This window comes from Phasianus colchicus, chromosome 7 (genome assembly GCF_987193195.1).
Source record: "Phasianus colchicus chromosome 7, bPhaCol1.hap1.1, whole genome shotgun sequence".
In the NCBI taxonomy this organism is placed as follows: domain Eukaryota; kingdom Metazoa; phylum Chordata; class Aves; order Galliformes; family Phasianidae; genus Phasianus; species Phasianus colchicus.
In genome coordinates this window covers 4909857-4923664 of record NC_143442.1, presented here as the reverse complement: position 1 = coordinate 4923664, position 13808 = coordinate 4909857, and the positions used below count along the sequence as shown (strand labels likewise).

At 34.6% G+C, this 13808-nt stretch overlaps 1 protein-coding gene across 3 annotated transcripts in view; it reads right to left on the bottom strand.

Moving 5' to 3' along the window:
- Positions 1-13808, bottom strand: part of LRP1B (LDL receptor related protein 1B) — a 591311-nt gene that overhangs the window by 178919 nt on the left and 398584 nt on the right. For all 3 annotated transcript variants that reach the window (XM_090143529.1, XM_090143530.1, XM_090143531.1), the window contains exons 16-21: positions 13154-13294; positions 9754-9879; positions 8162-8278; positions 4938-5018; positions 3173-3340; positions 2742-2924 (exon numbers count right to left, since the gene is read on the bottom strand). In XM_090143529.1, coding sequence (XP_089999655.1) covers positions 2742-2924; positions 3173-3340; positions 4938-5018; positions 8162-8278; positions 9754-9879; positions 13154-13294 — 816 coding nt within the window. The remainder of the gene's footprint in view (positions 1-2741; positions 2925-3172; positions 3341-4937; positions 5019-8161; positions 8279-9753; positions 9880-13153; positions 13295-13808) is intronic.

The following is a 13808-nucleotide window of genomic DNA, read 5'->3' as shown; positions in this document are numbered from 1 at the left end:
TGTGTTCTAATCCAGCACATTTAACAAAATGCCCCAGCTGTGCTAGTCTGCCAATTATTTGTTTTGTAGGAGACTTAAGAGTGAAGACTACCTTCATAAGCTAATTTGTGGTATTTAAAAGCTTTTTGTTTAAAGCAGATATTTATAAGTGCCTCCCGAATGAGAGAAAGAGGAATATTTCAGAGTCCAAAGATAGCTATCATCTCAGAAAACAAAATGCACTCAGTGATACCAAGAACACTAAATGTTAAAAAAGCTATCAAAAAACAAAATCACACAAAGAATTTATGTATTAAGTTTCTAACTTCTTATAATGCCTTTTTTCTTAAGTTCTTAGTATCAACTAAATCCACCCACTAGAGCAGTAAAGCTTTAAAGAGCTCAAAGTGAGACAAGAGCTTGAGTAGGCATGGAACAAGTAGAAATAACAGTGCGAAACACATCTTTAAAAACCAGTATAATTTCCCCCCACCCTCTGAACTCCTCAAAGCATCTCATATTCTTACCAAGTCCTCTATTCTTCCTGAAGTCATCTCAAGCTCTCTCTCCCTACAGTAACTCTTTCCTCCTCCTCAGCCTTGAAGAGTTCATAGGTCTTTCCTACTAATTTCCTTCTCTACGTCTTCCAGTAAAACCCTTTGTTTTTCTCATTGTCAGTTTATTTGCCTTCTCCTCTATTCATTACACTTCACCATCATCAATTTTGAATCTTATACTCCATATTCAGACAGCACTGCTTGTTGTTGCCCTCTTCCAGTATTACTGTACTGGTCACTTGACATCTACATTCCTTATTTTACCAACAAAATAATAATTAAGAATGATATGTAGGAAAAAAGTGGAAAAATAATAGTTCACCTGATAGTATTAAAAATGATCAGATACAAAATCAACTGTTTCTTCCAAAAAAGCAGTATGACAAATGTACAATACAGTTCAGAATTACTATACATGATATGAAAGTACTTATTCATTTGAATTCGCCTTCACAGAACTACTTGACTACGACCATTGAGTAATTAGCATAATTTTATAACATTTTAAGTAAGGTTGAACAGATTTTATTCTTGGTCTACCACTGCTATCTGCAAAGAAAGAAGTCTGAATAAAAAGGATGGATTTATGCAGTACATAAAACTGAGATGAGGTACATCCTCGTAACAATTTTGGAGATCAGAATCTGAATTTAGAATAGTAATTTTCGCCTAATCTAATTTAGTCTAAGCTAACTTAAAAGTACCTTAATCTAATTTAAAAGCATAAATGGGTTAAGAAGCAGCCCAACAGTGCTTATGTCAGTCAAGTAGCTACTGCATCTCCTATCTTACTGCTCTTGAAAACTCTAACACATTATTTATCACATCATTACAAACAACTGCATGACAAAAAAAAAAGAAATGTCGACCTGAAATCTGCTAGTGCAAGTTAATAGATCTGTAGAGCTTTGGCTAACTCTGTTTATGAACTGCACAGATTGTATGGTAACAGTGTGACCAACACAAATACTTAAAGCTTAAAAAGAAATCAAATAAAAATGTTTTTGTTTATTTATAAAAAGATGATTAAAGAGACATGACAGATGTCTTTCAATATTCAACAACTTTTTATACTAGTGAAAAGATGAAGGCAATCAACTGTGCTTGCAGTAGAGATTCACATGACAGATTAGTAAAAGTTGTTCCAACTGTGAGAGACAAATTACTAAAAGGCTATATAGAACATCCCCTATAGGATTTCTTAACAGTATGTCAGAAAAGGGGCTGGATATTACACATCTTAGAGGCTACCATTATCCTATGTAGAAAAACCACTTGCATTAGGAAATTGAACACCACCAGGTAGCAATATATAAGGGGAAATTAGCTAATTTCTCTTAGCCCAAACAATTATCACAAATACAAGAAGTTGGTTACTATTATTTCTTTCATATATATTTGTTCATACACATTCCTAAATACTTTTAGACAGAGTTTACATAACTAGATCTCAGCACTTCACATGCTTAGCTATAACACACATATTAGAACATGGTCTCCCACTAATAATGTCAGGTAAAATTACTACCTATTACATACATCCGAATTTAAATTTCGTTTATAAAAGATGTTTAGCCCTCAATATTTCATTAGAGTTTGAAATGAAATAAAAAAAATACAATTACGATCTACATTCATTTCGTGTTCCATCTAAGCATGACTTTGAAAAATCCTAATGCAAATGTTAGTTAAGTCACATTCTTTTCCAATTTTTTAATGAAGTATTGTAACAAGATTAGATTTTAAGCTTTCTCTGAGAATACATTTTTTTTTCAATATTGCAGTTCAAGTTTCCAATGCTGCATTTCTAATTCTTTGAAGTCTTCTAACTAATTACTTTATACAGTTTCAAATTACTTGTAGTGCCAAAGACAGAAAATGAAAGAAAAGACGTGGCCTTTGAAATACTATTAAATGCTACATTTCAGTATTTGTTTTGATGTGCTGTCACACAGAAAAGTTTGAGCTTTACGTAACCTCAAAAGCCTTCCATTTTATATATAAGATCAGATTTATATATATGTAAGTTTTTATCTATAAATCAGAAAACAAGTTAGAGTAGCATATTAATATTTTACTCCTGGTATCAATAGCATCTCGAGTAATATTAAACACTAAGGAATATTCCCATTGCACCCCTATTAGCAAATCACACAGACACAAATGCAGTGTGAATAAATGAGAGCATGATCTATAAAGACATACCTGTACTCACACAGGAGAACTTTGTCTTTTCATCACAGAGTCGTATAGTTCCATTACAGCCTTTTTCATCACTACCATCTTCACAATCCTTTTCTCCATCACAGCGCCACAGCTCAGGAACACAGTTCCCATCAGGGCTGCACTGAAATTCCTTCCCATTACATCGTCCAGGAGTGGGAGTTCCTTAGAAAAATAAGAATTACACCAAAGAATATGCTTTGTGAGTTTTTTCCACGCAAAGTTTACAATGAATTAGAATCCCCTTTCTCAGCCAAAGCCAAAACCACAGTCCACAGGAATAACTCAAATCCTACTGCCCCCTCCTATCTCATCAATCCAAAAAGCCTTCAGGCAATTTCAAAGTATTTTGAAGAAAAGTCTTCTGTATCTATTTACAAGTGATAAAATATGGGAAAAATAAGACAGCTAACCTTCCTTGGTGCAATTTGTTCTAGTTTCGTCACTGAAATCTCCACAGTCATTGTCACCATCACATGCCCAATGGCTTGGGATACATCTGCCATTGTAACACCTGAACTGATCAGCAGAACACGAGTGGATGCAGCCTAGTTCATCACTTCCATCGCCACAGTCATCATCTGCAAATATCGATTTTAAAAGATACAGAATCTGAATAAATATGCCAAGAGAAAACAAGCTATTTCCAGAAAGCAAAATAACATACAGTAAATTAAACAGTATTTTTCTTAGCTTCACACAGGTATGTGGTAAATTTTTTTCTAATACACAGAATCATCACCTATCCTGAATTGGAAGGGACCCACAAGGATCACTGAATCACACTTCTGGTTCCAGGTCAAACAAACCAACGGATCTCAGCTGCACATGCCTTGCCCTGTAGGCTTTTCCCCATCTTCATAGCCCTCCTTTGGATGCTGTCTAAAAGTTTTATGTCCTCATACCATGGCATCCAAACTGCATGCCGTGCTGGACATGAAGCCACATATTGCAGAACAGAGTAGGACAATCTTTTGCTTCTCCTGGTAGCAGCGTTGAGTCTGAGGGTCCCCAGGGTACACACAATTCTTCTGGCTCCAGGGCACACTGCTAGCTCAGATCCAACTGCTGTCAGCTAAAACCCTCAGATTCCTTTCTGTATGGCTGCTCTCCAGCATCTCATCCCCCACTCTGTTGTGCATACAGCCAGGATTGACCCCTCCCAGGTGCAGAATCTGGCATTTTCTCATTTAACCATGTGGGAGGTGATTGTGCACTCCTCTGGGCTGTTAGGATCTCACTGTAAAGTCTAAATGTAAAGGAGCATATGGTTCCTTAACTCTACTAACAGCACTCGTTGCTCTTTCATTTTAGATAGTCTAAGATCATTACATTTATTCACACTTATTCAGTCAAATATACCGTAAGCATTAGAAATTTGTAGATTTTTCTTCATTTATTTTCCCATTTAAATACAGATGCACCCAAATTAAGCTGTTTTATTTTATCCTTAGTGATACCTCACTTTGTTGTAGCCATTACAACAATCTTATTGCAGTTCTGCTACTTCAACAGTGATCGCCAAGACGCTATATAAATATTATAGGGTTTCCTTATACAGAATTTCAGCACACTGTGATAATTTAGGGAATCTGCCCATATACAGCTATGAATTTCTTTTCAGCCTCATAAACATCACAGTAGTATCACATTATGTAGTGGGTGAAGAACCAGTCCAATTTTGTTAAGACTGGTAAGACATCCCTCTTACACCACAATCTTTGGAAAAATATTCATGTGAATAGCTGCCAAATACATTCCCTTTATGATGTTACTACTTTTGTCCTAAGTCTTCCTAGACTTCCCTTCTGACAATTGCCATTTATTAAGTGGAAGTTGCCCACAAAGATGGTAAATATTTTGTCACCGAAACTGATTTGTTTTCTTAAAGTAGAAAAAACACGAGCAGTGTTGTTATTATTTTTTTTTTTAAACAGTTGAAGATTACATCACACTATTCTACAGGATATAGTATTTGCAACTATCACCATACCCATGGCACCATTTCTGACAATTACTCAGTTTTGCTGCTTTCTTCATTAGGTAACTTAAAACTATTAAATTTATTTATTCTCTGACCAGTTACAAATCAAACTAGTAATATCGGTCACAAAACAATAACAAAGCAATATCTGCTGGTTTTTTTTTTTTTTCAGATACTGAACACTTCATACTTGCCTGAATCACAGAGCCATTTGCTGCTAATGCATCTTCCATTTTTGCAAACAAATTGAGTTAGTGGCTCACACGTTGGGAATTCTGCGAAAGCATTCAAAACCAAAACCTATTTAATATATACAGTCTATAGTAATATTCTTTCACTGTCCAGCATGCATGATTTAAACAAGCCAAATACACTTGTATGAAACATCTGTCTAACACACTCTCGAATGGAAGAAACAGTAAGAGAATGAAAAGAAATGATAAAAAGGTTTTTAACAGTAAATTAAGGCCAATACCTATCCTTTCTCAATGGGAATCAATGAAATACATTCTCTTGTGTTATATGACATGGTCCTATACTCCCATCATACAAGGGGTGTCTTTGTCATTAACTTGATAACGATACCAACTGTGTTTTCAGCATTTTCATTTAGGTAAAAAAAAAATAGTTCTTCAAATGCAATGGCTGCCAGTAAAAGACAGGAAATGGAAGACTATAAAATGAGAAGGTTAAGTACAAAGTGAAAGAACAGTCAAGAGATAAAAGTTACCGCACAATGACGTAGTAAAATACAAAATCAAAATGTCACTATTTACAATCACTTCCTATGTGTATTCCCATTAACAAAAAAGGTAGAAAACTAAGACATAATCATCCGTAGAGACTCATCCATTATTCTGTTACCATTTTGTTTTCATAGTTGCCTAACATACTTCTCCATAAAATAACTTGACTTTTTCCAACATTTTCTTTTGAAATCAATGACAAAGGTATGTGCATTCATGCCATTAAGATGACAAGCTGTGTTTGCGTTATATCATTTGGAAAATACAAGATCCACATCACAAACCTTAGAAATTCATAAAAAAATAATCTGGAAGTCTAACCATCTGAAAGAAGTAGCAGCCTAAAATCTCATCTATATACAGACCATCAAGAAAGTAAGATGCTTCTCAAAAACCATCAGTTACCTAATGCAAACCAAAGACACCAATAAGGACAATCTACCTGATTTGCTACATAAAGGCAAGTTTTTCCTTCATGGAAAAAATTTCAGGCTGGAAATTCTTACAAAGAACATCCTATATGCAACAGAAAGTAATGTCTGAAATGATGCATACACCTGTCAGCTACATTAAAACAGCCAGAAAACTGCAAGAAATCAACAAGCGTATATCTCACTAGATGCCTTAAACTTCTAGTCTTGTTACAATTTCACAATTGAGTCAACATAAAACTAAAACCTGACAAAGATCTTAAGAACCAGGACACTTTTAGAACATGTCACATAACCATAATGTCTCTTTACAAGCTTTTAGTCAATGAAGCTCCGATTTAGATATGCTGTCCCTTGCTGCCTTTGGTGCAAATAATTCTTATGGCCAGTCAAGGATGATTTTGCCTTCAAAAAAAAAAGTCATACATGAAACAACAAACCAGCTGCATTAAATAGTAAAGTTCAGAGATCACCAAGAACATCATCATAAGATTGGAACAATTGGTTTTATTGTATCAACGCATGAAAGGGGTGGCAAGAAAATTTAACAATAATATTTTGTCAATCACACTTAAAAAGCTTTATGTTGTTAATAAATTAAAAAGAAAAAAGATTTTTTTTCTAGGAGGAACACTTTACAGTGACAACCAAGTATCTGTTCTGATACAAATAACATAGATGTTCAAGTATAATGGTACTTAGATATAGATATATCCCTTAGATGTTCCAGAGAAAGCTGAGAATTTTTATTTTTTCTATTTTCTTTTCTTATATTTTTAGCTTTCCAATATTTTTCTACAAATTTAACCCTATTTAATTTTTCTTTTTTGGTCCCTCACTGTCCCAAAGGCCACCCCAGCAGTCCTTTCCCTTTGTCATAGAGATGCACCCCTTGAAGCTGTTTCACAGCCATCCCTGCACTGACTCCCCAGCAGACAGGCAAAAAAAAAAAACCAAAGGTGTCTCTTGAGCTCACAGTGAAGCTTCCCCACAGTGTCAACACCAATCTTGTTTCTCTGCTATCCAACTGTCCTGTAAAAGCTCTATTTCTTTGATACTGTCTTCACTCTTAGGTGATTGAGTGCAAATGGCACAGCAGATATACTGATGGACAAAAAACATGATCTTAAGCTTTATTTCCCTTATGAAAGTGAGAAAAAAACCAAGCACATTCTGTTCTCAATCCTTCTTCAGAAACGTCATGGTTCTTAGTAAATGTGGTTGTATTTTAAGAAAAAGTGTGTTTAGATACTGGCATCATTTTTCCCAGTACTGCTCACTGCCACTATGGACTAACATAAGTACACACAATTTCTTGAACCATTATGATCCAAAAGTTATTCATAGCTAAGAACTGATGCACTTAAATATGATTTGTAATGGTAAAAAAAAAAAAAAAATCAAACTACTGAATAAAAAAATGCATTTTAAACTGTTCTGTAGAAGAATTCCGAGTAGCTAAGTGTCTTTGATAAATAGAATGCCATTTGTTAGCCATCAAATAACAAGAAAAAATGAAAAATATATGTTTAACATATCTCTGTAGCCACAGCACTTAAGAATAAATGAACATCATCCTCAAGTACGGAATAAATGTAAAGTTGGACAAAATTGGTAAATAGTAGGTGAAATAAATGCTAATTAGATGATCTGGAGAAATATTCCAGATAAGCTGACAGAGTATACCATGAAAAACACATGGAAAGAAATTACAAAGAGAACATTAAGATCCGTAAATTGATAAGCTGCCCAAGAACACATGGTATAGCTAATCACAGAAACTAATCAGTATCAAATGTCATGTCATCATTACACGAAATGGAGTAATTTAAGAGACTGTAAGATAAGTGAGTCCAATGAGAGGAAAAAAGTAATGTGAAACAAGCCAAGGGAAAGAAGGTTAATAACCCAGGAAACATATGAAAAGAAAGATATATATGTATATATATCTTGAAAAATCTTGAATGCAGCCATAAAAAAGAGATAGTGAGAAGTATGGCCTTAAAAAGCAACATCAAACTCAACTAACGGATATTAGCTGGTTGCTAGTCACGAAGAACTCAAAGTTAAACAAACTTAAAGGATTATGGATGAACAGAATTCACTAAATGAGTCCCATTCCATAGACTTTTTCACAGCTGAAGTCCTTAAGATTTATCTTTATGGAGCACACACTTTCATTTACACATTTACTATGTGGTTTTTCTTCTTGTTTTCCACTGGAAAGGAATATTCACTTACCACAGGATGTCATTTCATCAGTTTGATCTCCACAGTCATCCTCCCTGTCACACAGCCAAGATGTTGGAATACAGCGCCCATTCCCACAAGAAAATTGGTCGATCTGACACGTTCTTGCTGTCAAGACAAAACACTCCAAAAATGCAAGGGAAATGGACTAAATCTGTTAGATCTTTTGTTTCAAGTCTGTATGTAGAAGTCACAAATCTAGGTGGTATTCTCCTGGCCTGGCTGCTCATTTCACATTAACTAAACATCATTCACCTCCTTTGATTTCAGAGGAAATCGAAATCTGCAGGACTCTGTCCTACCCTTGAATCACACACTCGTTAGTGTGAATACACAATATTAGTCAGTAGAAGAACAGTAATGCTTGATAAAATATGATTAGTGCTAGAGCTGACATGAATCAGGGTATAGAAACAGCTAACTTACAATTGGAATTTTACTTATTGAAAAAAAAAATTCGTATTTCCTACTATAAACAATAATGTACTGAGTCATATTTACACACACAAAATAAAACAAACAATGTATGCAATGTGCCTGGCCTCACTTTTCCTGAAATCTTTCCATTTGTAAATACGCAAGCATAACGATCCATTGAAGTACATAATGTATACCTTCCCTCTGATGAAACAAATATCACCAAAAGAAATTATAGTAAGCAATTACAAACATGATTTTGAAATCTGATAAATAGGACAATATCAATAAAGTCTAACATATAAAGCTGATCCTATAAGTGTACTGATTCAAAATGTGAACTCATCACTAAAAAAACAGAAATAGAAACATATATTATGATTATAAAACTTGAATATGAAAAGACATCAATATGTATTACAAGTAACTGTGATAGTGACATGGAATCTATAGATTTTAGCTAGAGCTATATAGAGAGATATACATAGCTAGAGATTTTTTTTGACAAACTGCACAAATAACCCATGCACCGATCATTCCATACATGAAAAGTTAAATCATACAAAATGAATCCTGGGAATTTATGGCAATACTGCCTTTCACAGCATTTCAGTTAGAGCCATCAGCCACTGACACCTGATATTTTGTACAGCAAAGATTCAATGACTGTTCAGCATTCTCTACTGACAAGAAGTAAACATCATAGATTTGGAACTCCATGATTTATTGCAGTAGAATCAGTGAACAATCTTCATCTTGACATTTCCTTAAAAATCCATTATGCAGAAAATAAATTACAAATGAAAACAATTTTCAAGGTACCAAGGGGAAACCGAGTAAGAAATTATGCTTTTGTCAGCACAAAATAAAATTTACTCATCAGAGCATGTTAACAAACAATTCTAACTGCCAAAAAAGATTTAGCAGGAACAAGTTTGTACCTAAGTAGTACTTTGACAGTCAGCCCATATGGACAGATTAAGTGCTGAATTACTTTGGAAAGCACAATCAAGCACAAAGATGAAGTAAAATATAATTTGTATTCCATCTTAGTGGCATCAACATCTGAATTAATTTAAAATGACAATAATCAGATTACTAATAGCTGACTGGTTCAGTACAGTACAGAATTGCTTATGGAGCTGGAATTAAGTAAAAGTTTTTACCTGCACAGGTTTTATTTGATTCATCTTCGTTATTACCACAGTCATTAGCTCCATCACAAAGCCATCTCTTGGGAATGCAGCGATTATTTTGGCACTTAAACTGATTCTCAGGACAACTATGATTGACTGGGGGGAAAAGACAGCAGAATTTTTTCCTTAGAAAACAATCAGAAAAAATCAGGTGAAAATAATGTAATATTCCCTGGTGATACAGTTAGTATGGTTATCCTGGATATACCATCATCCTCATGACATGAAAAGTGTTCAGCAATAGAATCAATAAAAAATACTGAAGTACTTAAACAGCTCCAGTAATTAGAGAGTACATAGTGATTAAAGAATACATAATAAATTTGTACGGAGACCCTCTTTTATAAATCACTAAATGATAAAAGATAACAGCAGTTTACGAATACAGACTAAAAGATATCAAAAGGGAAGAGGTAAAATTCTGATTCCAAAATAGTTCAAATGCAAGGTTGAACCTGCATATCTGTAATATATTATAGATTAAACCCCTGAGTTGAAGGTTTATCACAGAAGGTCATGATTTCTGAAATTCAAAGGCTTAAAACACGAAGGATCCATTAAAACAAACAGATTTTATTGCCTGTACCATGTACGTGATAGAATGCATGCCTGGGAGCATGGCATTCAAATGACTTTGACAATCTGAATAACACATATCCATCACACTGGTTAAAAGAGGTCATGTCACATAATTTGCATTATGCAATGCTGAACAAGACTGGCTTATGTTCATGTAGAATAAAGCAGGAAAGACAATGTTTTCTTCAGGGTTTTATCTGAGGTGGATCAGGGCTGTGAATTTTGGAGGATCAGATTATTTTTTAAAAAATTAATACAATGAAAAAGTGACATAAGGATTCATGCTGCAAAATATAACAAAATATGATAAATAGTTGGATCCATCATGCTCAATTATTTTTGCTGTCAAGTTCATAATTATAATCCATGTAAATAACATTGGGAATAAAAAATCCTCAAATAAATATATACATTATACATATAAGTTCTCAATGAGTTATAGATAAATAGTATTTTCACAATAGGTTTAAAATTATGAAACTAAATCTGTCCTGAACTGCAAATAAATACAGGTGACCTCTGCTCTCTCACGAGTCAAGTTATCAGATACATCTAAAGACTTGTTATATAACACTAGGTGAAAGAACAGATATGGCTCCAATGATCTCAAAAATTTAATTGCATGTGCTATTTTAAATTCGAGTAAATCTGAATTAACCAAAAAAATTATTTAAACCATATTACACACATCTACTTAAACCTACTCATTTCTATGTAGCCTATGTATGAATATTTCTTTTTCTCACTAGCTACCTAATATCATAATAACCATGAAGACTTTAAAAGCATACAAGTTACGTACATACAACTGGCCTGCTCTCCCAGCTGTAACAAATATGTATGTTCAGCTTTTATACTAATAACAGGGTCTGTTATTAGCAGATCTCACTCACCTACACAAGAGCAGTAAACTAAGTAGTTTCAAATGCCCAGTTAAAAACAAAAATCCCAAGCTCTTATCCACCTACTCAGCTATCTGGTCTCTTTAAAAAAGTTTAACATATATCTGGAAACAAATGGTATTTAAAATGAAAGGACATCTTGCAGGTTTATCCCTGACATTTCAGTAGCTTTTATCTTTGACCTTTCTACCTATTCTGCCTACTGAAAACAACAGAGAGCGAGTGTGATACCAATGGCATATGAACCCTTCATGAGTGTTTTATGTGGAGGGTAAAATAGCATTGGAAGTAGATATATTGATAATTTGAGCAGAACAGCATTCCAAGTCTCATAATACTTATAAAGCAACCAAGCTTGCAATCTAAATCTAATCTATAGTAACTGATGAAAAGAGATCACTGTTAACATGCTGGACATAAACTATGCATCATATATGGATTTGGGATTGTATGATTTCATTTGTATCTGTAAAAATCCTCTGGGTATCAAAAGCTTTCATCAGTGAATTAGCCTAAATTACACTAATTGAAATAAGAATCAAGTCAACGTTGTCAAAAGATTTTCCTTCTCACTGTCTTTATTAGTTAACTCCTTGTTTAACAATCCCTTGTACTGCTGACTAATGTTTTGATACAACTCAGATCAACAGAAAAAACACCTTAAAAAGAATTCAGATTTAAATCAGTAATGTCTGTTCATGGAGATATCAAAATTTATAAACTCACAAAAAATTAGAACTGGCTACACGTAACAATCATCAAGAAAAAGACTGTGTTTTAACAGAGGGTCACTAGGTCAATGTGAATCAACAGCATCAAACCAGAGTGAAACACTCAAGATTTACCCAAGGATGTATAAATATTTCTATCAGTGTTACTCTCATCCTTGTCAGGTTCCTGCAGGACTCAGCAAAAACACACACATCCAATTTTGGACACCAAAGCCCAAGTTTCACTTGGTAACATTCAGAAAAGAGCAACAAATCCCAAAAACGCACCACCATCACCTACTGGAGAAAAAAATAAAAGGGATTTTTAAAAAAGCAAAAAAAAAAAACAAAAAACAAAAAACAAAAAACAAATGCAAGTTATTTTGTCTCAAAGAAACGAGAGACCATGACAAAAGTTCTCAGACACATAGAACAATGCATCAGAGTAAGACTATATCAGACCTTTAAGTCTACAAGTGATAGGAAAAGGAATAATGTATTTTCATTTTTGAAAAGGAAATTTGGTATAAAAAAATGAAGTAATCACTGCAGCAATCTGAGAAAGGAAAGAGACATTTTCACCACCTCAGCTCTAAATTTATAGTAGGTTAGGTAGCTTCCAGGAATGACTCAGATACATAATCGGTATGCTTCCTAGCATTTTTCATTTCAATAGTGGCACTCCTGTATGGTGAAACAAACAATAATACAGCTGTACTAAAACCATGTTTTTAAAGATAAGAGTACATCTTGCTAAAACTGAAAGATTATATTAGTTTTCTTAAGACAAAAGAAAACAAAAATTCCAGAACCACAGAATCACTTAGAGTAGGAAGGGACCTCTTGAGATCACATTGCATAATTTCTTGCTCAAGCAGGGTCAGCTAGAGTTGTCCCAGGACAATGCAAATCTGAGTTTCAAATGTATCCACAGATGACCAATCTATTGCTGTGTCAGAATCAAAAGACCACTGACATTACTCTTTCACTACGCTATGAAATGACTACATGAGTGTTATTTATCAACACTGCTACTACTATATGCAGGAAAAGAAAATAAGTTACAGGAATGACTTAAAGGCTATGGTTTGTGTTTGGCTCTCCTCAGACTTCTATTTAACATCCATGTTACTCGGTTTCCATGAAACATGGATTAAAATGTAGAAAAAAAATACTTACAGCAAATGTCAGCATGCTCATCACTGCCATCCAAACAGTCATCATCTCCATCACAGCGCCAGCGATCATGGATACAGCGCTTATTGTTACACTGGAACTGTTCAGCTTTGCACAACTGTAGTGGCATTTCTCCATGTTTAACTACAAAATATAACCAAGATGCACAAATAACCTGTCAGCTTGATACCTCCACACGTATAGTTACACAAATTATTTTGTTACCACTTGTAATGCGAAGGAAAGCACAGCACTGACAGCAGATCAGCAAGTTCCCAAGCTGCAGCAAGTGAGGACTTGCTCAAACACAACAGCCACAGGTACAGAAATAAAGGAAAGCAGCTGCTTACCTTTGGAAGACCTCAGAGGTACACAGGGATCTACAGCAAGATACCCTTGCATGAGATCTGGGAAGGGGTGTATCCTGGCTCCACCCCTTCCGATCAGTAAGGTACGCTGCTTGCATCTGAGCTCCCTGGATTGGTGCTGCCTTCCAGGTGCTCAAACACTGCTTCAAACTGTGACTTAGCATTTCCACTACGCCACTTATCAAAACAGTATTTCGTAAACTTCACATATTTGAAGCAATTCCACCTAAAGCCTGCAGCAGCATGCAGATCTGAGTTGAGATCATGCATTTGTAATAAATGGGAGAACT